Here is a 24,420-nt window from a genome sequence, read left to right as displayed (position 1 = left end):
CCCCTAAATGCCCACGGTTTTGCCAGAGGGCCGTTGTGACGTCAGAAGACGTCTAGAAATACGCGGCTTGTAATCTGGTGCCGCCTAAGGCTCGTGCAAGCCAGAGCGCAAACCAGACCTGCTGCTGACCACAACACCTTGCTGGCGCTTCAAAATTCGACGTTCCAAGTTACTGCTCCAGACGAGCGTTCAGCGCACGCGCTGGTGTAGGTGACGTTCAGTGCACTTGCGTTTTCACTCCGGTCCCTAGCGAGCCTGTGATTGGTTGCGCTTGACGGCTTTCCCGCTCATTTATGTTTGCACCTCCATGGGGAACTGTAATGCGAATGGTAGCGGCCAAGGAGACCACGGATACCACAGGTCCCGCAGCCCCGCGACGTCACGGCGGAGCAGACTGCCCCCACAAGGTAAGGGCGAAAGAAAGAATAAGTTATGGAAAAAGAGAGAGTCAAAGAAAGGGAGTGGGATGGAGCAGGGATGGGTCATTACCTAGGATCCATAGGTCCATAACAGGTTACAGAGGAATGTGCAGTCGGCTGTGAAACTGGAAGGGTCCAGACTCAGAGGACAGTCACATATCAAAGGGTAAGAAGGGTGGGTAAAAAATGAGGTAAAGGGAGAGAAAGGTACATGCGTCCAAAGCCCTATGATGTTTATAAATTGGGTTTTCCAATCTAATCCTCTGTGGTGAAAGTTTAGCGGCATTTGGTAGAAGAGCAGTACCGAAGTTCCCATAGGTGCTGGAAGTAGGGGTCCTGGGGGGTAAACGTTGGCGAGCCCACACATTAAATGGAATAGCAGAGCAAAGGGTTTGGCTTGGGTCCTAGAGCCCATGCACGAATGATTCCTGAAAATATTCGCTATGTAAATCATACAGCAAAGTTGACGTAAAATATGATAAAGTCTCTTCAAAATTCAAAAAAGTGTATTTCTGTAATGTGAAAGCTTTGACACTGATAGGGCACATGATAACGCTGCGCTGAAAAGTACTTATTAAAAGTGTTATTTTTGCACAACTGGAAGTCTGAACTCAGACATTTAAAAATGCTTTCATACGCGATAATGAAGAAAAATATTTTTAGTGAAATAAATGATTTGCCTGATAGCACAATTTAAGTGGGGAAGCTGCAATGCATCCAGGTTTTTTGATTTCACTTTGTACAAATCAGTCAATAAATGGGTTTCTATTTATCTTTACTTATGCTAAGGCGTTTTTATCTCGGTGCACTTTTTCTAAATATTGCACAAACTAGAATCAAAGGTTATTGGATCTATTTACATGAGCACCAGTATATTACAGAAGGTCACTTGCATTGTTTGAAGGGATGAGGAGATTAAATGATTTCCCTAGAATCAGAAGATGTTGACCCGAACTCTGTTCCCCAGTTGGCAGCTTTGACCATAAGGCCACATCCTGGGTAGAGTGAGAGCAGTATGCAGAAGCCACATGAAAGCTCGGCTCGGTATGGACTTCAGCTTACGACAGGAGCTTGAGGTGAGCCACAGCCAGGCTTCAGGTTTGAGCCTGGTTTGAGCTTTTAATGGCTCGTCCACCGCTAGCATGGGGTGCCGCAGCATTCCCACAATAATTGTGCTGAAGTTCAGAAGGTAAATGAGCAAAAAAGATGCCATAATATTTTGTTTTCAGTTTCACACTTGCTCTGCGTTAAAAGACAGAGGTCAAATGTAGGATTAAGTCTTCAGTGTTTACTTTTCTTTCTCTGGTGGCCAAGTGTGATCATTTTGTAAGGTAATATATGACAATCTTGCTGAGGTGCAGGATATGTCAAAAGAAGGGCTGTAGTCTTGGTTTAACACACAGCACAATTTAAACATGTAAATGAACAGTACAAATTATTACAAATACATGAGCATTTAGAAAAGTACAAATGAAGCACTTTTTTGTAAATTCTGAAATTTAGATTTTAAAATGATCAAAACAAATCAAGGCACCTTACTTGTCACGCCCAAAGATAAATATTCATAAAACATGATTCCCATTATTGATTGTGTACTGTGTAGTTTTATCAGTATAACTGTGTGTATATGCAAATTTAGTGGCCATTTCCTAATGGAAAATGTGTGGTCTGTAAATGACTTTGCGTCACCACAACATGCTATAGCAATATATGTGTGACAGTGTGCTGCAACGTGCACCACCAGACATGTGCCACACTCTTACCACTCCTGCTGAATAGGAGTGGTTCATTTGCAATTTTTTAATTGACTCTTGAATTGTTTACTTTCTCTAAGACTTCAGATACGTAACATTGATGGCCGCACCTCCACTCTAAAGTTTGTTCTAGCACCCACGGTAGCAACACTCCTTGATGAACTCTGGAAGCGTGCTATATGTCCTGGTTTATGCGAGGGTAAGAGAAGGTATCATAGTAGCCAGAGTTTGATTATTGAAGATGACTGCCAGGAACCCGTGGGTCCAGCAAAGCTGATAAAGTCAGTGATTTTGGCTCTATATTGTGCCCAGTTGATCATGCAAGTGTAAATTTTTATTAAGTCAGGGAAGATTTCAGTGTTTCATGTGAGTGTGCATCCCGCTTTGGAGGGTTCGTTTGTGTTTGTTTGGCAAACTTAAATTTTCTGCAAAAATGATCAGTGTGCTCTATCATGGGTTTCATTGCAGTGGTGACTAGTTGTAAAAGTCCTTTAGTCAGGCGGTGCCATGAACCCCATGCTCAAATTATGCTTAGTTTGCGCTATCTGTGGGAAGGGTATTGCCGGATAGTTTTGATTTGCTCTTCCTTGGACACTTCTAATGCAGTTTATGTTTCTGTGAGCATAAGGATGCAGGGGTGTGGAATTTAATGAAATGTCTACTTGTCCATGGGAAATGTTGCTTCTTAAATTTACTTGTCCTGTAAAAAATCTACTTGTCCCTTTGGTGCCATGTAGTGCGGCGACTAATTATGCCAGCGAGCTCTGATAATAGCCTCTCTGATTATGCCAGGGCTACTACTATATTAGGTCTTGAATACTTTCAATTGCAATCCCTTATTTTGCCACCTTTCTGCAGATTTACATACTGGGGCTGGAGGAAGCAGTAAGCAATAGTTCCAGGGCTGGAATGCCTTTGAGTCTGCAAATCTCACTTGCATATTTTAAGGATTTTCACCAGCTCTTCTCTAATCTTTTCCCATAATGAGAAAGTTTGGGAATTTACTCCTGACAATGGCAGAAGTAGAAATTCTTCCAGGGTTGGGAAAAAAGTGGTTGGAGGGAAAGTGAACTTGTAAACGGTCAAAAGATTTTCACATGAGCAAATACACACATGCATATTTGCTCATGCTAAAATACAGTCTACAAATATGTTCTAGGAGTACGATTTCCTGGTCTACTTCTGTAAGTTCTTGTGAATTGATGAAAGCCACTAATTCAACAACATATACCATTGGTGCACGTTTGTGACTTTCTTTAAGATTTGGGTCCCTAATTAGGTCTGGCGTTAACAAAGACATTTTGTTTTTATTAAACTTCTATTTCTCTCCAGATCTATCGGCTGGCTTTACTGTGAGTAATCACATTCTGCTCTTTGACAAGGGGCATATTGGCACACAAAGTAGTTTTGTTCTGTGCTAGAAACTACTGTGGCAATCAGTGGTGTAACAAAACTAAACTAAAGTGTTACAAAAGCCATGTCAAAACAAGACTCGCATTGATAAAACCAAAAGACTCACAAAAAATGTGGGATAGGTTGGCTTTGCCAGTGCTTGTTTATTTTCATGCTTCCCATAAACTTGTTGAAAATGGTTAAACTGATTTTCCATTAGGAATAATTTTTGGACATGCTAATATGCATCAACACCTTTTACTAAATGACGCTTCAAAGAAATAGCACCTGAAATTTCATAGTAGCAAAACATATTATTTAGCAAAACATATTTTTTCCTACTTGCATTTTTTTCTGAACATTTTATTTTGAAAGCAAAGAATCATCACTCTTGCGTACAAGCTTCTCCAAACATTTGCATCTAATCAGAGCACATTCTGAGAGCATTATACTTAGCCTCATATTGTTGAACTTTTCAAACGTGTGTGCACTTTTTTTTCCTTTCCACTGTAACCACTGAACGTTTATTTATAATGCTCACCCTAATAATGAAGGCTTTTCATTAATGAACCATGAATACAATTTCAAACAGCATTGACATATTGACACATATTACCTCAACTGCAAACAGTTCCTTCTCTGTAAACCAGCAGCCAAACGGTTTGTGCTGCAAGAGGTTGGGCCTACTTGTCCCAAGGACAAAAACATGAAATCTTGTTGCTCTTGACCCCAAATAATATTTCCTGGGTTGTTGAGAGATAGGAATTCCACATCCCTGAGGATGTACTGTATTGATGTTTTTCCTTTGTATGTTTCCCTCTATGTTGCCCATCCTAAAACATCAGATGCTTATTAACATCTCCACATTTTCCTTTGAATCTTTTAAAAATCAGATTGCACACAGTTGTCTGACCGTCCTGAGTGGTGATTCCAAGTGCCTTTAGTAAACAACAGTCCTCTTTTTGGTTGACTTGTGGTTCTGTTTTCAGTTTCTTGTTACTTGATTCAGATCAATAGGGGCCAGGTGTAAATAGCCCAGATAGTGGCTGCTCCAACCAAGCGCAGCACAGACTGTTGACAATCTGTTGATAGATTTGAAATTAAATAGTGTTCTTGTAAGATTTTAAAAGATGGCTTCTGATATTTTTGCTGCTACTCATGTATCCTCAGCACTGTGTGACCTAGTAAAGCATGTATTTACATGTTTCATGTCCAATTCCAATCCTTATTGTGTAGAAGAGCGCACACCTCGCAGCATTATCTTCAGTCGTTTTGACAACCTGTGGAAACAATACCTTCTTACAAATCCACAACTTTTTCTTTTTCACGTTCTCATGTCCTTCACAGGCAAATGTACTGTTTGTGCACCAAGGTGTGCTTATGAAAGTGAGTGCTTTAGCAGATGCTTTTCCTTTGCTTTTGAAAGACCCTGCCTTTCTCCACAGCAGGAAACACTGTCCCTGCTTGTACAATTTCATTATTACTCAAAACTGTTCGTTGAGATCACAGTGCACTATACTTATTTGGATGCAACTATTTATTCTTAACACCTGCACTGATGCACCTTCCACAGACAGACACATAAGGCATGGGCATTTCTTTTGAACCTCATATTCCAAGACATATTGCATCTTACATGGAACTCTTGAGTTTGGCAAATACGGAGTGACCGTGTGGAGCATTTATCACTTATTTGCCACCTCAGCCATGCAGAAGAAGCTGGACACCTGCAGGACAGTTTTAATTTTTATTTCCACAGTCTTGCAAGGAAGGATATTCCACAACACACGTCCGCTTCATACACCTGCATTCTACAGCGCTGATTACTGCAGTGACTCATGTTCAGCACATTGCTCCAGCCCATTTCCTAGATCCAGGGACTAGTTTAGTTTCAATAATCTTTATTTGATCATTAAAAAGATCATAAAAGCACAGGATAAACAATACAATAGTATAGCATACCAATCTCAGTTCATTCATATTTTGAACCTTAAAATCAAATAGAATCCATCAGATAAAAAAATCAAGAATTAAAAATGATAAACTACTAGCCATCTCAAGATCACACCCACCCAGCTAACTCCCCATCATTGATTTTCTACTGTGAATAGCCAACTTGAGAAAGCAGCACACTCTATAACAAATGTCAGGGCTGTTTAACATTTGAAGAAAGATTGAGACTGCTCTACATTTCTGAAAAGCTATTTATTTCAATAAAGGTTTAAGGCAGAATAGAAATAACCTACGATAAAAGCTACAAAAAAGCATAAAGTGCATGAACAACTGTTTTGCCCTACCATTACAAGGACAAGGAGGTAGCAAGCTACCCCACGCTTTAGCCCGATCATTAAAACATACCAAATGCCAGACAGTCCCGGCCTAAATCAAATGAGGAGGGACCTCTCCCAACAAGTTAACTCTTGGGTGAGATACAAAGCTGTATCACCAGTTGCCCAAGTGGAATAAAAATGGCCCATGGTAGATTTGCGAATGGCACCCTGAGTCCTCTGCAAAGAGGTGCATTCGTCAAACCTGAACCTCACAACCCTTCTATCGGTTTTAGTGATTCAACCAGGAGCACTTAGCAGTTTAGGAAGACCAATGTCGGCCAGGGATTTGCTGAGATAATTCAGCTAGGGGATAGACAGCTGATTAACCAGATTCAAACAATCCATTATTACTTCTCTGTTCAAACTTGTCTCTTTGTTACTCTACACACACACTTACCCAGAGCAAGAAGGGGGGCAAATCTAACGTTATCTGAAATATACTCTAGATTTAATTCGGTGTGCAAATTAAAATTAGCACACGAGGATGTTCAACCATCCCTCAGATTCTATTTTCTTCTAATTGTATAACAGCAGCATTTTGGTACCCCAACACCTCAGCTCCATATACAATTTTGGGAATGCATTGCATTTTATACACTTAGACAAATGGAGAGATTGTAGACCTTACGTTTCTTTTAACTAAACTAAAAAGAGAAACCTCTGTCCTTCAAGGTTTTGGTCTGTCTGTATTTCCTTGTCAGCCAAGTATTAGTTGAGGTGAAATCCAAGCCCAGGTAACAAAAATTCCCGACAGCACTAATGTAATTTTCACCCAGGTTTAAAGCTGACAGTGCCTTTCTACCGGACCCACAAGCCAATAATGTGATTTTCCAAAATGTGTTTTCATATCTAAACCACACTTAAATCACATAAAAGAATTAATGAGGGTACGTAATGCACAGGAGTTCTAGCCAACAAAACGGAATCGTTGGCATATAATAAAGCCAACAGCAGAGTTTGCAATTTTTGGCACATCCAAAGTTGAGTTAGATTTAAATAATTCAAATTATTAATATATAGAATAAAAAGTAGAGGTGCCAACACGCACCCCTACCGCACCCCACTAGCTAATGAACAAATATCGGACAGTTTGCCAGACTAGCCGTATTGCACAGTGGCGCCCAAATTTTCATAAGAGACCATGCAGAAAATTAACTAAGGCAACATCTATCCCTAATTTAATTTACATGAGCCAAATCTTGCTTCTGTTTACGCAATTGAAAACAGTTGACAAAACCCTAAAGGCCAGGTAGAGTGGACAGCACCTGGCGACAGTATTTACTCAGTATCGGATGTAAATTCAAGCATTGCTACTCTACTTAGCCCTGTGTAGGAGGCTGGTCTGGCTTGTAGTGGGTACCAAGGGGTACTTACACTCTGTACCAGGTCCAGTTATCCATTATTAGTGTAGAAGAGGTGTTTCTAGCAGCTTAGGCTGGTAGAAGGTAGCTATAGCTGAGCAGCTTAGGCTGAACTAGGAGACATGCAAAGCTCCTACTATACCACTGGTGTCATATGCACAATATCATAAGAAAACACAATACACAGATATACTAAAAATAAAGGTACTTTATTTTTATGACAATATGCCAAAAGTATCTCAGTGAGTACCCTCAGTATAAGGATAGCAAATATACACAAGATATATGTACACAATACCAAAAATATACAGTAATAGCAAAAGGAAGTAATGCAAGCAATGTATGGTCACAATAGATTGCAATGAGAGCACATAGGTATAGGGGCAACACAAACCATATACTCCAAAAGTGGAATGCGAACCACGAATGGACCCCAAACCTATGTAGGCTTGTAGAGGGTCGCTGGGACTGTAAGAAAACAGTGAGGGTTAGAAAAATAGCCCGCCCCAAGACCCTGAAAAGTAGGTGTAAACTGCACCTATATTCCCCAGAGAGCACAGAAGTCATGATAGGGGAATTCTGCAAGGAAGACCAACACCGGCAATGCAACAAAGGTGGATTTCCGGACGAGAGTACCTGTGGAACAAGGGAACCAAGTCCAAGAGTCGCGACAAAGTCGAGATTGGGCAGATGCCCAGGAAATGCCAGCTGAGGGTGCAGAGAAGCTGCCACCGGATGGTAGAAGCTGTGGATTCTGCAAGAACGAAGAGGGCTAGAAACTTCCCCTTTGGAGGATGGATGTCCCACGTTGTGAAGAAGCTTGCAGAGGTGTTCCACGCAGAAAGACCGCAAACAAGCCTTGCTAGCTGCAAGGGTCGCGGTTAGGGTTTTTGGATGCTGCTGTGGCCCAGGAGGGACCAGGATGTCCCCAATTGCGTGAGGAGACAGAGGGGGTGCCCAGCAAGATAGGGAGCCCTCACAGAAGCAGGCAGCACCCGCAGAAGTGCCGGAACAGGCACTACGAAGAGGAGTGAACCAGAGCTCACCCGAAGTCACAAAAGGAGATCCTACGACGCCGGAGGACAACTCAGGAGGTTGTGCACTGCAGGTTAGAGTGTCAGGGACCCAGGCTTGGCTGTGCACCAAGGAAATCCTGGAAGAGTGCACAGGAGCCAGAGCAGCTGCAAATCACGCTGTACCCAGCAATGCAGTCTAGCGTGGGGAGGCAAGGACTTACCGCCACCAAACTTGGACTGAAGAGTCACTGGACTGTGGGAGTCACTTGGACAGAGTTGCTGAGTTCCAGGGACCACGCTCGTCGTGCTGAGAGGGGACCCAGAGGACCGGTGATGCAGTTCTTTTGGTGCCTGCGGTTGCAGGGGGAGGATTCCGTTGTCCCACAGGAGATTTCTTCGGAGTTTCTAGTGCAGAGAGGAGGCAGACTACCCCCACAGCATGCACCACCAGGAAAACAGTCGAGAAGGCGGCAGGATCAGCGATACAAGGTTGCAGTAGTCGTCTTTGCTACTTTGTTGCAGTTTTGCAGGCGTCCCGAGCAGTCAGCAGTCGATTCCTTGGCAGAAGGTGAAGAGAGAGATGCAGAGGAACTCCGATGAGCTCTTGCATTTGTTATCTAAAGAATTCCCCAAAGCAGAGACCCTAAATAGCCAGAAAAGGAGGTTTGGCTACCTAGGAAGGAGGATAGGCTAGCAACACAAGTAAGAGCCTATCAGAAGGAGTCTCTGACGTCACCTGCTGGCACTGACCACTCAGAGCAGTCCAGTGTGCCAGCAGCACCTCTGTTTCCAAGATGGCAGAGGTCTGGAGCACACTGGAGGAGCTCTGGGCACCTCCCCTGGGAGGTGCAGGTCAGGGGAGTGGTCACTCCCCTTTTCTTTGTCCAGTTTCGCGCCAGAGCAGGGCTGGGGGATCCCTGAACCGGTGTAGACTGGCTTATGCAGAGATGGGCACCATCTGTGCCCATCAAAGCATTTCCAGAGGCTGGGGGAGGCTACTCCTCCCCAGCCCTGACACCTTTTTCCAAAGGGAGAGGGTGTAACACCCTCTCTCTGAGGAAGTCCTTTGTTCTGCCTTCCTGGGCCAAGCCTGGCTGGACCCCAGGAGGGCAGAAACCTGTCTGAGGGGTTGGCAGCAGCAGCAGCTGCAGTGAAACCCCGGGAAAGGTAGTTTGGCAGTACCCGGGTCTGTGCTAGAGACTCGGAGGACCATGGAATTGTCTCCCCAATGCCAGAATGGCATTGGGGTGACAATTCCATGATCTTAGACATGTTACATGGCCATGTTCGGATTTACCATTGTGACGCTGTACATAGGTAGTGACCTATGTACAGTGCACGCATGTAATGGTGTCCCCGCACTCACAAAGTCTGGGAAATTTGCCCTGAACGATGTGGGGGCACCTTGGCTAGTGCCAGGGTGCCCACACACTAAGTAACTTAGCACCCAACCTTTGCCAGGTAAAGGTTAGACATATAGGTGACTTATAAGTTACTTAATTGCAGTGGTAAAATGGCTGTGAAATAACATGGACATTATTTCACTCAGGCTGCAGTGGCAGGCCTGTGTAAGAATTGTCAGAGCTCCCTATGGGTGGCAAAAGAAATGCTGCAGCTCATAGGGATCTCCTGGAACCCCAATACCCTGGGTACCTCAGTAATATATACTAGGGAATTATAAGGGTGTTCCAGTATGCCAATGTGAATTGGTGAAATTGGTCACTAGCCTGTTAGTGACAATTTGGAAAGCAAAGAGAGAGCATAACCACTGAGGTCCTGGTTAGCAGAGCCTCAGTGAGACAGTTAGGCATCACACAGGGAACACATACATATAGGCCACAAACTTATGAGCACTGGGGTCCTGGCTAGCAGGGTCCCCGTGACACATAAACATACTGAAAACATAGGGTTTTCAATATGAGCACTGGGCCCTGGCTAGCAGGATCCCAGTGAGACAGTGAAAACACCCTGACATATACTCACAGACAGGCCAAAAGTGGGGGTAACACGGCTAGAAAGAGACTACTTTCTCACACCCTGGACCAAATCCATAGTGACATGGGGATAGTATTTTATTCTCAGTAGCCCATTATTGCAGTCAGTTTAAAGAGACCCTCCTCAATATCTTAACAAAGCGGTCAAACAATTATATGGGCCTATAGCATTTGGATGACCCCCCGTCTCCTTTTTTGAAAATTGGTACAGTCGTGGAAAGAGACCAAGACTCTAGGGGCCAGATGTACAAAGCGTTTTGCATGGCGCAAACTGCGAAATTCGCAGTTTGTGCCATGCAAAACGCGCATCGCGATGCACATTCCCATTTTGCGAGTCGGTACTGACTCGCAAATAGGAAGGGGTGTTCCCTTCCTATTTGTGATTCGCATCACATGCGGTCGCAAAGCAATTCGCATTTAGCACCCATGTCAAATGGGTGCTAACTCATTCGCAAAAGGGACGGGGTCCCCATGGGACCCCTTCCCCTTTGTGAATGTCGCCAAAACTATTTTTTCAGAGCAGGCAGTGGTCCATTGGACCACTGCCTACTCTGAAAAAATGAAACCAAATGGTTTATTTTTTTCTTTTGTATTGCAACTCGTTTTCCTTTAAGGAAAACGGGCTGCAATACAAAAAAAAACCTGCTTTATTAAAAAAGCAGTCACAGACATGGAGTTCTGCTGTCTCCAGCAGGCCACCATCCCTGTGAGTGCAGGGAATTGCAAGGGGGTCGCAAATTGCGACCGACCTCATTAATATTAATGAGGTGGGTCTTTGCGCCCCCCTTGCGATTTGCAGATGGTGTCATGGACACCATTCTGCATATGATTTCGCGACTCGCAATTTTTGAGTCGCCAAATCATATATTCCTACATCTGGCCCTAGGATCGTATTGCATATAGAGTTATTAAGTAGGTTTGCAATTAAGGGTCCCCATAGATCTGAATTACATTTAACGAGATCCATGGGGATCCCATCTGGACACGGTGCCTTACTGCTGGCCCTAGCACGAATAGCAGCCTCTACCTCCTATACAGTGACTTGCAATGGGTTTGAGTGGATAAGGGACTGTTGCAAAGCATACTTACACTCTGCCCGTCTCTATTTGATCTATATTAATGAAATGCATTACCCATTCCTGACCAGAGATATTGCTGCTCAAAAGATGATTTGGAGGGGCGTTTCTCTGATAAAGCCCATTTACTATACTCCAAAATACTGTGCTGCTGTAATATGCAGTGGCCATTTCAAGCATTTCCCAATCTTTTCTGAACAGTGCTTCCTTTTTTTAATAGTCAATTTATAAATCTTTCTAGCTTCCTGAATTGCTTTGACATCCCTAGGGGACCCAGCTAACACCTTCCTCAAGCGATGGTTAGCAGCCAAACAATTTGCATCAAACCAATGAGGTTGTTATAACACGGGTTTAAGAGTTTTTAATAAAGAGTTCTTAATAATGATACACAATTGTTGATAATTGGAAAATAACACATCCCTAGATCCCTCCCCTGAACAGCCCAGAAAAGTCGAAAGATTTTCTTTAAGAATGCTATTTAAAGTTACTGTAGGATCTTTAAGGTGCCACCCTACCGTTAAACCTTCATTGGTGTGTTTGCTGATACTGTTGCATGTTGATGGACTTTTATCCCTGTCAAGTGGCAAAGCATCTTCAACCTAGTACGGCATTGTGGTCGGTTGCTCCATGGGGTTTCAATCACTGCACCATTTAAACACCACTGCAAGCAGCTTTTGGAGGCAAATATGTAGTCACTAATTAACCTGTCCCTCTTCTATACATTGGCTTATCCAGACAAGGACCCTGAAAATAGTTGACTAAGTCTTCAAGATCAAAAACGAGCAACTGAATCCCTCAACTCCAGTCCCCTGGAGTCCCATGGTGCAACATCCGGAAAAGAGCTCTTGGAACCAAGCTCTGCCTTTTCAGTGCACATCTTTGCATTAAATCTTCACAGATTAAAATTTGTGGTTGGGAGATGGTACCCTTCTCTTGGGATTTTAAGCCCACAATAAAATCAAAACAGCTCCTCAAATAGACTGCTGTAGGAGTTATAAAATTAATTATTATAAAAATGAACTAAATACAAACCAAAAAAAGCACTAACAATCCCGGCTAAACAAAGCCTGATAAGCGGAACTACCTGTATTCACGATTGACACTTTAATTCTACAAGACCTCCTTTAGCTCTCCCCATGTGGAGAGGCAATCACTGGACAAGACTAAACGAAAAACCATTACATACAATAGGTGAAACAGCCCAGGTTTCCTGAAACACAGCAAAATCAAAATTATTAATAAAAGAAAGCCATTCTGGATTGGAGATCTTACTTTTAAGGCCAGCCACATTCCAACTGATAAAAGCAAAGTGCTTGTCGCCGCCTTGACCATCAGCATACATCTTTCTCTCTAAATCCCCACTAAAGGAAGTTAGTACATGGCAAGGGTAGGGGGGTATTAGCTGTGTTCAACCCAATAACGAGAGGACAGGAGATCATATATATAATTGAATGGCGAACATCGCCACTAAAATGTCCGAGACTTAATTCCCTATCTTTGATGCATGAATTCCGTTTCTGGGAACCCATAGACTGTCAATCCTGACCATCAAGGTCTGTTAATTGTGCAAAGCGCTTAGTACACACAATATTAATATCATCAAGAATCTTTAATGTTGAAGGGGTCTAGGGTAGAACTGGAAGCCACCCATGATAGGAAGGCATGTAGAAGAAGCCAAGAGGGAGAATTCTAACACCACTATTCCTAATAAAGGACAGAAAATTCTGAGACAAAATTTTCCTCACAATCGTACCTAAAGTTAACAATAATACAGTCTCCTTGCATGGGCTTGATAGAGGGACCAACCCAGGCCACTCGATGTACCAATAAAATATTGTCATAGTCTTGCACATTAAAAGTAGAATAGTTAGCTAGCCAGTGGCACTTGGGAAAAACCAGCCAGAACAACAGTGTATGGGCAACAAGCAGGAGGGAGGTTAATCACTGGTAAATGAGAGACCTGTGTTGCAGACTGAAGCTCTTGCAAAATAGTGCAAGGTATCGCTGGGGTCACAGCGGAACTAGATGGACTGGGTGTGGGAACTGGGGCTGCCAGACACAAACCAGACTGCAGGCTCGGTCCAGGCTGCTGATGGCCATTATCCTTTGACGATATCTTAGTACTAGCTGTAGAGAGAGAAGTTACCTGGAAAACAGTGTGACTGAGTGGAGCCGCATCAAGGCTCCATGTCTCATTCATAATCCCCTTTTGAAGCATCTTCTCCTGCTCCTGGCTGTCAGGTAAAATTTTCCAACCTGCTATGGCCAGATTATCCAGTCTCTCTCTCAGAGGGTTCAAACACTTTTTTAGGGTAGTTAGAAATTTTTGTGAAGCTGTGTCCCATCCGGAGTTCTGTGTGATACCCATTCTATTGTGGTCAGCTTAGCCTGACATTGGAGGAGATAGTGAGTCAACAATTTGCCTAGACTTTCTTTTACGCTTAGCAGCTGGTGAAATGCTGGTGATGCATAAGTTCCTCACTAGGCTTGGGTGCAGCAGTGCCAGCAAAAGGCTCTCCCTGGCTAGAATCCTAAGCAACAGGGCTGACCGTGTTGGGTGGGTCAGGCCCCTCCTCCATAACTGCTGTACCAATAGTAGAAAGAGATGCTAATCCTGTGCATCCTAGAGACAAATTTCTCTCCACCAGGTCAATTTCTTTAGAGACAACGCTTACAGCTATGGCCAGAAAGAAGTCAATTGTAGTGGAATTACCCCATACTGGTGCCTTGTTGCAGACTGCCCTCTCTTTACCGATGGTTCCACTGTCAAATACCATTAATGAGGCTGACGAAATATGGAGTTACAGAAAAAAAAAACACCACACACACGTTTCCCTCGAAGCAGGTCAGAATAACACACGTAGATCCCAGAGGAACCTGTAAAATTCAAAACCACTTACCATTTGCTGATTAGTCACTCCAGACCAGAAATGCGTGCCACAACAATGAACATCGAGCCAAGAGAAAGGGCCCAGTCTTGGACGAGCGCAGATGGGCCCGCCCCTGGCCAGGGCTTTACCATGGCATGTCCTGCATGCGCCCTGCGCTGACTGATAACAGGATCGCTTTTGAGCACGTCAGCAGCAGTAGCCTCCCCCCCCACCCATAAGACCATCTCTGCAACTACACCTCCAGGCGTGTTGCATGATGGGGCATTGATTCCAGAGAGGTCCTAGAGGGCAGTAGGCGTCAGGTTACCATCCACTTCAAGTGGATGGTAACCCACTCGCAAATTGGAAGGTGTCCCCATGGGACCCCTTCCAGTTTGTGACTGGACCCCAAATTATTTTTTCAGAGCAGGGAGTGGTCCAAGGGACCACTCCCTGCCCTGAAAAAAAACCGAAACTAAAGGTTTCGGTTTTTTTGAAGTGCAGCTCGTTTTCCTGTTAGGAAAACGGGCTACACTTAAAAAAAACAAAAAACTGCTTTATTGAAAAGCAGGTCGCGAACATGGAGGTCTGCTGACGACAGCAGGCCTCCATGTTAGCGAGTGCCTATACTCGCAATGGGGCCGCAATTTGCGACCCACCTCATGAATATTCATGAGGTGGGTCATTGCGACCCCATTGCGAGTCGCAGTCGGTGTCTGAGACACCGTACTGCATAGCAATTTGCGACTTGCAAATTGCGAGTCGCAGGGACTCGCAATTTGCAAGTCGCAAATTGCCGACTTGCTACATCTGGCCCAATGTTCTCACTTGGAGTAAAATGTCACTTGAACACATTAATGGGTACAATGATGATCCTAAACCCTTCTGTGTATGCATATTAATGGATTTTTTTTATTTATGAATATTTTGGATTACTTGAGTTTGGCAAGGCAGCTAAAACAGGCGGTATGCAATGACCGGAGAGTACGTGGTATTTGAATGTTTCTAAAACATACCCAGCCATGTTTTTGTACTTTCTTGAGCTGTTAGTACTTGAAGATCAACTTTCAGTCTTTGGGTATATTCTCAGTCATTTATGAGTGGTATTGAAACGCATTGCTGACATGAAGGACTGTAAATCTCTACAGGCACTTCCCTAATAGCATGTAAGATCTGTTCTAGTGTATAAACTAGTTACTCTCTAACAGATAGATCTGGATTATAATCTTGGCTTTGATAGTTGTCCAAATAATTTTGTGATTCATGGCAAACCACATAGGGCTTACTAAAATAAAAGTCTGCACTGGCAAGATTTTCATCTCAGCCTGAGTGTACTTTTACTCGTTTTTGCTATTCACATTCTCATAGTATGCCTGGAAAGCTGTGTCAGGTGCAGATTTCCAGACATGCTCCTGGAGTTCTCATGTATCTTTTCCAGAAGGCTTCCATTCCCTCTGGGCATAGTTCCCCATAGTGGAGAACCTCACACAGTGCGGCCTCGCATACAAATTCACATAAATTATTTTTTTTGTCTGAAGGGAACCACTTTTTCCCATGGGAAAACCCCTTTCCCTGCAACCCAACCAAATCTGGGGTGATTCATTCCCCATTTTGTATTTTTTGGTTTACTAGTTGACTTCTTGATTGACAGATCAAACCATATCAAGAGTATACTAAAAATATTACACAATACTAGCACTAACCTCACAATATATCACCTAAAATAAACTGATCACATTATCACTTAAAATCCTTCTCATTTACGGGTATAATAACTGTTAAAAGACTCATAACCAATATTAAAATACTTGTATTACATATATCTTTCAGCAGAAGGACACAATTGTTTCAACACTAAATTAAAATGTTTTGCGACCTGTATTTGGAGTTATTAAGACAGAACTGGACAGCAGATTTACAACAGGAGATACAATTAACTAATAGGTGCTAGCATAACAAATATTGGCACTGTTGTCGACAAAGCTAGGCAGCAACATACAGGGTGTCCTCATTTCATATCTTTATGTTGACATAGACAACAACAACCTGATCCCGGATGAGTAAATAAAAAAATCAAGAGCCACATTCAGATAATTATATTCCTTCTACAGGAATTAATGGATTCAAGCAATGTATGTTTGTCAAGGCAACAAGCTGTAAGAAGCTGCTTTGAAGTCTTCACATTTGCATTTCTAAAGTCTTGTAGGTATTTTACACAAGGGATTATAAATTGAGCTTTGACCACGGACTCAAATGTAGAATATGTAATATTTAAATTCCAGTCTTTCATACATCCAGATCCACAACTGAAGCATTAAATCAATCATACCTTGTACTACATTCCTTTCCAGAGGACAAGATGCATTGCATAACTGATTTGGCGTTTTCAATTTGAAAACAATACCTAAAAGAGCTGTCTTACACCCCAGGTTCTGTCTAGTTCACCCAGATTCCAAACAGATTTGTTCCAGTCTTGCACTCTGGGGAAGATATTTTTTCCCCAAATATATTACATAGCATGATTGAAATATATATATATTCCCCGCTGTGGCGTCTGATGCCGCCAGCGCTGACCTCATCAGAGGCCTCCCCACTCCGCTCTGGATCGGCAGAGAAAAGCATTTCTCCTCCGATCACGTGGAGGGAGCGTGAGAGGCATGAAAGGAGAGGAAAGGCCTTTCCTCTCCTTCCATGTCTCTCGCAGCATTTCTGCTGCCACTAGACACCAGGCATTTTGTTTTGTGTGTGTAATTGAATAAGGGGAGCAAATTATTTTTAGGCCATTTCTGCTCCCCCTGGGGGCAGATCAGCCTATTTTTATTTGGCCAATCTGCTCCCAAGGGGGGCAGAAACCACTAGACACCAAGGATTTTTTAAAAATATTATTGAATGAGGGGAGCGGCCCCTTGGGCAAGGGCCGCTCCCCAGGGGGGGCAAAATATTTTTATGCCTCTTCTGCCCCCCTTGGCCTATTATGATCAGGCCGATTTGTCCCTGGGGTGGGGGGGGGCAGAAACCCCTAGACACCAGGGATATATATTGTTTGTTTACTTAATTGTTTTATATATGGGGGGGGGGGGCCTTAGGCAAGGGTCTCTGCCCGGGGGGGGGGGCTATTTTTATTAGGCCAATGTAGACAACAGGGACTTTTAATTTTGGCGCCAATTTCACACAAGGGGAGCGACCCCTTAGGCAAGGGTCGTTCCCCTGGGGGGCAAATTTATTTTAGCCCATTTCTGCCCCCACTTGGGGGCAGAACAGCCTATTTTCATTAGGCCGATGGCACCAGGGATTTGTTTTTGTGCCAATTTCACGCAATGGGAGTGACCCCTTTGGCAAGGTTCGCTCCCTTGGTGGGGGGGGGGATACATTTATTTTAGGCCATTACAGCTCCCCTTGGGGGCGGATCCACCTATTTCTTTTAGGCTGAGCTGCCCCTGGGGGAGCAGAAACTATTTAGGCACCAGGGATTGGTGTGTGTGTGAATGTGTGTATGTGTTTTGTTTCGGGAGGCAGCCCCTTGGACAAGGGTCTCTCTGCTTGGGGGCACATTACTGTTGGCAATATCTGCCCCCCTTGAGGGCAGATCGGCCTATTTTTGGAAGGCCCATCTGCCCCCAAGGGGGTGGGGGGGCAGAAAGCCCACCAGAGACCAGGGAAGACTTGTTTTCCAAAATAAGAGGGTGGGGGTATGTCCACACCCCCACCCCAAATAAAGGGGGAAAAAGTTGTTCTGCCCACCAGTGGGCAGATGGAGCAGTTACCCCCGATCCACACCCTGGGAGGGGGGGCAGAAAGTTTACTAGATGCCAGGGAATTAAAAAAAATATTGTGGTTGTGGCTACCAACCAGTATGGGCATGGTTATGCCCCCACCCCAACTGAAGGTGTTAACAGTCTTTCAGCTCTCCTCCTGCACACTAAAACATCTTATCTCATGGTAAGCAAGAGGACATTTGATTATTATGGGTTTTGGTTTTACATTTGGGCCATGAGAGCTAGGCTAACTCTCAAAATCGTCCCACTTGGAATGGTGAGGGCTGCACTTTTTGGACTTTGGGACGCTGCCAAGTAGAAAAATCCACAAGACATAGACACATCTCAAAACTAAACATCTGGGTGAGTCCAGAGTGGTGTGCTTCACATGCATCTTGCACCATTTTCTTACCCACAGTGCCTGCAAACCTCCATCTTTGTTGGAAATCACACATTTGTTTCACATTTTTGTGATGGAACCTTCTGTAAACCGCAGGAATCCATAAAATTCCTACTACCCAGCATTGTCTCATCTATATTGATAAAAATTCTGCCCCACTTGTCAGCATAATTTTTTTTTTCAAACTGCCCTTTTGGACCTGCTTTGGTTCCCACTCAATTTCAACATGTTTTTGGCTCTTCCTTGTCACAGGCACTTGGCCCACCTACACAAGTGAGGTATAATTTTTACCAGGAGACGTAGGGAAACGTTGGGTGTAGGATATTGTCCCGGTTCAGTGATCTCACCTAGAAATGTGTGAAAAATTTCATTTTTTGTTTTAAGCTAAGGTTGAGGTTTGCTGAGGATCCTGGGTAAGAAAACACTGGGGGATCCACGCAAGTGACACCTCCGTGGAGTCCCTCGGGTGTCTAGTTTTTAGAAATGTTTGAGTTTGGTAGGTTTCCCTGTATGGCTGCTGAGCCCAGGACCAAAAAAACGCAGGTGCCCCCCTCTGCAAAAACAGGTAGTTTTGTATTTGATAATTTTGATGTGTCCACGTTGTGTTTTAGGGCATTTCCCGTGTCAGGCGCTAGGCCTACCCACACAAGTGAGGTACCGTTTTTATCGGGAGACTTGGGAGGAACGCTGGTTGGAAGGAAATTTGTGGCTCCTCTCAGATTCGAGAACTTTGTCACCAAAATGTGAGGAAAAGGTGTTTTTTAGGCCAAATTATGAGGTTTGAAAAGGATTCTGGGTAACAGAACCTGGCGCGAGCCCCACAGATCACCTCGTCTTGGATTCCCCTAGGTGTCTAGTTTTTAAAAAATGCACAGGTTTGATAGGTTTCCTTAGGTGGCGGCTGAGCTAGAGGCCAAAATCCACAGCTAGGCACTTTCCAAAAAACAGCTCTGTTTTCTTTGGGAAAATGTGATGTGTTCACGTTGTATTTTGGGGCATTTCCTGTTGCGGTCGCTAGGCCTACCCACACAAGTGAGGTACCAATGTTATGGGGGGACCTGGGGGAACGCTGGGTGGAAGGAAATTTGTGGCTCCTTTCAGATTCCAGAACCTTCTGTCACCGAAATGTGGGGAAAAAGTGTTTTTTCCCCCTAATTTTGAGGTTTGCAAAGGATTCTGGGTAACAGAACCTGGTGAGGGCCCCACAAGTCAACCCAACCTGGATTACCCTAGGTGTCTAGTTTTAAAAAATGCACAGGTTTGGTAGGTTTGCATAGGTGCCAGCTGAGCTAGAGGCCAAAATCTACAGCTAGGGACTTTGCAAAAGAAGTCAGATTTCATTGTAAAAATGTGATGTGTCCATGTTCTTTCCTGCCACGAGCATTAGGCCTACCCACGCAAGTGAGGTACCATTTTTATCGGGAGACTTGGGGGAACACAGAATAGCAAGTATTATTGCCCCTTGTCTTTCTCTACATTTTTCTTTCCAAATGTAAGACAGTGTGTAATAAAAACATCTATTTGAGAAATGCCCTGTAATTCACATGCTAGTATGGGCACCCTGGAATTCAGAGATGTGCAAATAACCACGGCTTCTCAACACCTTATCTTGTGCTTATTTTAGATATACAAAGGTTTTCTTGATACCTATTTTTCACTCTTTATATTTCAGCAAATGAATTGCTGTATACCCGGTAGAGAATGAAAACCCATTGCAAGGTGAAGCTCATTTATTGGCTCTGGGTACCTAGGGTTCTTGATGAACCTACAAGCCCTATATATCCCTGCAACCAAAAGAGTCCAGCAGATGTAACGGTATATTGCTTTAAAAAAATCTGACATCGCAGGAAAAGGTTACAGAGTAAAACGTGGAGAAAAATGGCAGTTTTTTCACCTCAATTTCAGTATTTTTTTATTTCAGCTGTTATTTTCTGTAGGAAAACCTTGTAGGATCTACACAAGTTACCGCTTGTTGAATTCACAATTTTGTCTACATTTTAGAAATGTTTAGGTTTCTGGGATTCAGCATTGGTTTCACACCCATTTCTGTCACTAACTGGAAGGAGGCTGAAAGCACAAAAAATAGTAAAAATGGGGTATGTCCCAATAAAATGCCAAAATTGTGTTGAAAAATTGGGTTTTCTGATTCAAGTCTTCCTGAAAGCTGGGAAGCTGGTGATTTTAGCACCGCAAACCCTTTGTTGATGCCATTATCAGGAGAAAAAAACACAAGCCTTCTTCTGCAGCCCTTTTTTCCCATTAAAAAAAACCACACAAAATATTCGCTGTATTTTGGCTAATTTCTTCGTCTCCTTCAGGGGAACCCACAAAGTCTAGGTACCCCTAGAATCCCTAGGATTTTGGAAAAAAAGGATGCAAATTTGGCGTGGGTAGCTTATGTGGACAAAAAGTTATGAGGGTCCCATAAGCTAGAGCTGATTCTTCTTACTGTGCTCATCCTATATGATTTTTGTTTGTTTGATGGTTTTAACCAGCTAATTTGGTTTGTTATAGGCATCCATTCTACACAGCAACCTTTCCAGCCTACACTGGTTCTGTCCAGTAATAGACGATCATCAAAATATTGGAAAATTTTAATATGCTGCTGACAGTTTTTTGTTCGGGGGGAAAGACTTTATTGGTTGTAGAGCCTCGTTTAAACTTGCAGTGTAGAGACTAAGTACAAATGGTACCTGCACATTTCCCTGCTTCAGGTTTCCATTTGTGTTAATTTGCTTGGAGGCCATGGATCACTTGCCCACCTTTACATTTACCCATGGTATCTGATACTACAATAAACTGATTTGAAGAAGATTTATTGGAATGCCCCATGTGTTTGGTTTTGCTCTCAATAAACAATGGTCAACCAATCAAACGTAGAGCATAAAAGCTGTTCAGCTAAGGGAGCATCACGGGTATCAGAAAGTTAAAGGAAAATGGTAATGTTCTGTTCTCCTCATCACTGTAAAACGAGACCAGCTTTGTGTTGTGGAGCAATATCCCCTTGTATCATTTTCTCGAAGTAACCAATCGTGTGTCAGGGGTGTGGAATTCCTATAGCCAGATGCCCCAGAGATTGTTTGGGATCAAGGACAGTAAGTTTTCATGTTTATTTTGTCCTTGGGACAAGTAGGCCCAGTCCCCTGCAGCACACACCCTTTGGCTGCCAGTTTACAGTACTATGTTATGAAGTAGGGAAGGAAATTGTCTGCAGTTGAGGTAATATTTGTGTCCATATGTTAAAGCTTTTTGAACTTGTATTTGAGGTTCATTAATGCAAAGCCTTTTTTGTTAGGGTGAATTCTTTAAATAAATGCTGTCAGCTCAGACTACACAATTGGCAGTGGTTCCAGTAAAAAAATGTGTACACACATTTGCAAAGTTTAACAATATGAAGCTCCATATAATGGTCCCAGAATGCTTTCTGGTTATATGCAAATAGTTACAGAAGCTTGAAACCAAGATTGATGAGTCTTTGCTTTCAAAATGATGTGTTCACAAAAATGCAACTCAGAAAATATGTTTTGCTAAATTACTTTGAAACTTTAGGTACCATTTCTTTGAAGCATCGCTTAGTCAAATGTGTTGACACAAGCTAGTATTTCCCAAAAATATTCATAATAGAAAATCAGTGAAACTAGTTAAACATAATTGTGGGAAACATGAAAATAAACAAACATTGGCATAGCCAATAAGTTCGACATTGGTGGTCAGTCTTTTGATTTTATCAACGTGAGCCTTGTTTTGACAGGACTTTTGTAAAACTTTGTTGTGGGAGCTGCAGAGCCCTCACCATTGTAACTAACATTGGCAAAAATAGTTTTTGTTTCAAAAAGCACACATTGACACAGTAATTCTTGTCACTGAACTAAACTACTTTGTGTACTGATAAGCTCCTTCTGAAAGAGCAGATTGCTATCACTCACAGTGAAGCCAGATGATAAATGGATAGAGAGACAGAGATAGAATTTTAATAAAAACAAAAGGTCTTGGTTAGCGCCAGACCTAATTAGGGGCCCAATTGTCAAAGAGAGTCATGTAACTTTTTCTTACGGATACTCAAGCCCCAGGAAGTAGATCTGAGAAAAGGTGGCAGAATAAACACATTGTTAGTATTGAAGCGCTAGGATAGTATAGTCATAGTCATAGAGGCTATCAGTGCTCTTATATAATGACACTGCTGCCATAATTTGTCGTCACTCTACTTGGCACCAAAGAGACAATTAGATTTGTTTACAGGACAAGAAGATTTATGAGGCAACCTGTCCCAGGGACAACTGGATATTCTATTAAATTCCACACCCCTTGTGTGTCCTCGAAGTGTATAAGTGGCTAAGCAGCCAAACAGTCTGCGTGTGCTGTGGGCCTCCCGTAGAATGAAAATGCGGTGCCGGTTTTGCTCAATTCGGGTCTGGCATGTGCCCTTGCAAGCCTGATAATTGCATCCTCAGGATTGCTTTCTCACCCATTCCACGTGACGCCGACCGATTCAATGAAAGGAGTTTGTCCTGAAGTGACTGCTCACCTCAGACTTAGCCTTTAGGCCTGCTGTGGGTCACACCCTCATCAAACCATTGGCTCTTTTGAAGGACACCCTCCAGTCCCAACAGTGGGATTTTGCTTGCCCATCTGCTGCAAGTGGGGAGGAGCAAGAAGAGTCTGGCCTAGTGGCTTCTCGAAGGGTTTAAGCTATCTAAACTAACACACCACTACACATCACCACACACATCAACACTCACACCGCCCCACACATCACACACACCCCCGCTTTTCCGAGGAGGAGCTCAGGGTCATGGTGGAGGAAATTGTCCGGGTAGAGCCACAGCTATTTGGCTCACAGGTGCAGCACACATCCATAGCCAGGAAGATGGAGCTATGGCGAAGAATAGTGGACAGGGTCAACGCTGTGGGACAGCACCCAAGAAATCGGGAGGACATCAGGAAGAGGTGGAACGACCTACGGGGGAAGGTGCGTTCAACGGTCTCTAGGCACAACATCGCGGTTCAGCGGACTGGCGGCGGACCCCCACAACTAACAACATGGGAGGAGCAAGTCTTGACCATCATGCATCCTGAGGGCCTTGGAGGAGTCGGTGGAGGAATGGACACTGGTAAGTCAAATCTTAACTATCATATCCCCCACCCTACCTGCATGCTATCACACACCCCCACCCTCACACCCTCACCTATCACTACAACTCCTCACTAATGTACTAATAACACAAACTACACATCCCAACACCAAGCCCTGCATGACACAACTAAGCATGGACACCCATCACCAAAGCATGGCCACTGCTCATATCCGGAACAACCCCCTAACCATCATCACACAAGCCCCCACACAGGAATGCTTGCACTGGGGTACACAAACACCCACCCATTGCACACCATCACACACACCCATGCAATAATCATGCACTTATGCCCCTGCAGGATCACAACGGACCGTCACCACACCAGAGGGTCCAGACAACTCCACTCCACCCACAGAAGAGGCCCACAGTGACGATAGCAGCTCTGCCCTACTGGAGCCTGATGACCAGCCCGGACCATCGTGGGCCTCGGACAGTCGGTTCCCCTTGCACAGGCACAGCCCAACACTGACCTTCCACCCTCTAGTAACACCAGCACAGCACCCACCCAGCGGGCCCAAACCTCCGTAACCAGGACAGGTCAATCAGCGGTGTGTCCACCACTACAGGGAACCCCGCATAACCCACCACCCCAACAAAAACAGGGACCTGGGGGCAGTGGTAGTGGGCACACGGTCCAGGGGACGGAGGCACAGGAATGCAGGGGAACTGGGAGGGCTGCTGTGCGACAGGGGGCGGACAGGCCAAGGGAACCTACTCTCCACGAGGCCCTATCCTCCATCATGAGAGCATACCACCACTCTCAGGAGACAATAGCGACGGTCCTGGTCAAGTTTCAGGAGACCCAGCGCCTGCTGGAGGACCAGTATTTGGGGTTCAGGGAGGAGCTCAGGACCATCAGCTCCGCCTTGGGCACCATCGTAGGGGTGCTGAAGGACATACAGCAGACCATGAGGG

General features: G+C 44.0%; 1 protein-coding gene across 1 annotated transcript in view; it reads left to right on the top strand.

Annotated features, from left to right (window-relative positions):
* The first annotated feature begins 307 nt into the window (after nt 1–307).
* The window catches only part of LOC138293809 (adenylate kinase isoenzyme 1-like), a 159,791-nt gene continuing 135,678 nt past the window's right edge, over nt 308–24,420 (top strand). The window contains exon 1 of the mRNA XM_069233136.1: nt 308–407. Coding sequence (XP_069089237.1) covers nt 308–407 — 100 coding nt within the window. The remainder of the gene's footprint in view (nt 408–24,420) is intronic.

Source organism: Pleurodeles waltl, chromosome 4_2 (genome assembly GCF_031143425.1).
Source record: "Pleurodeles waltl isolate 20211129_DDA chromosome 4_2, aPleWal1.hap1.20221129, whole genome shotgun sequence".
In the NCBI taxonomy this organism is placed as follows: domain Eukaryota; kingdom Metazoa; phylum Chordata; class Amphibia; order Caudata; family Salamandridae; genus Pleurodeles; species Pleurodeles waltl.
The sequence above is the reverse complement of the archived record's forward strand: the minus strand, read 5'-3'. Positions and strand labels throughout refer to the sequence as shown.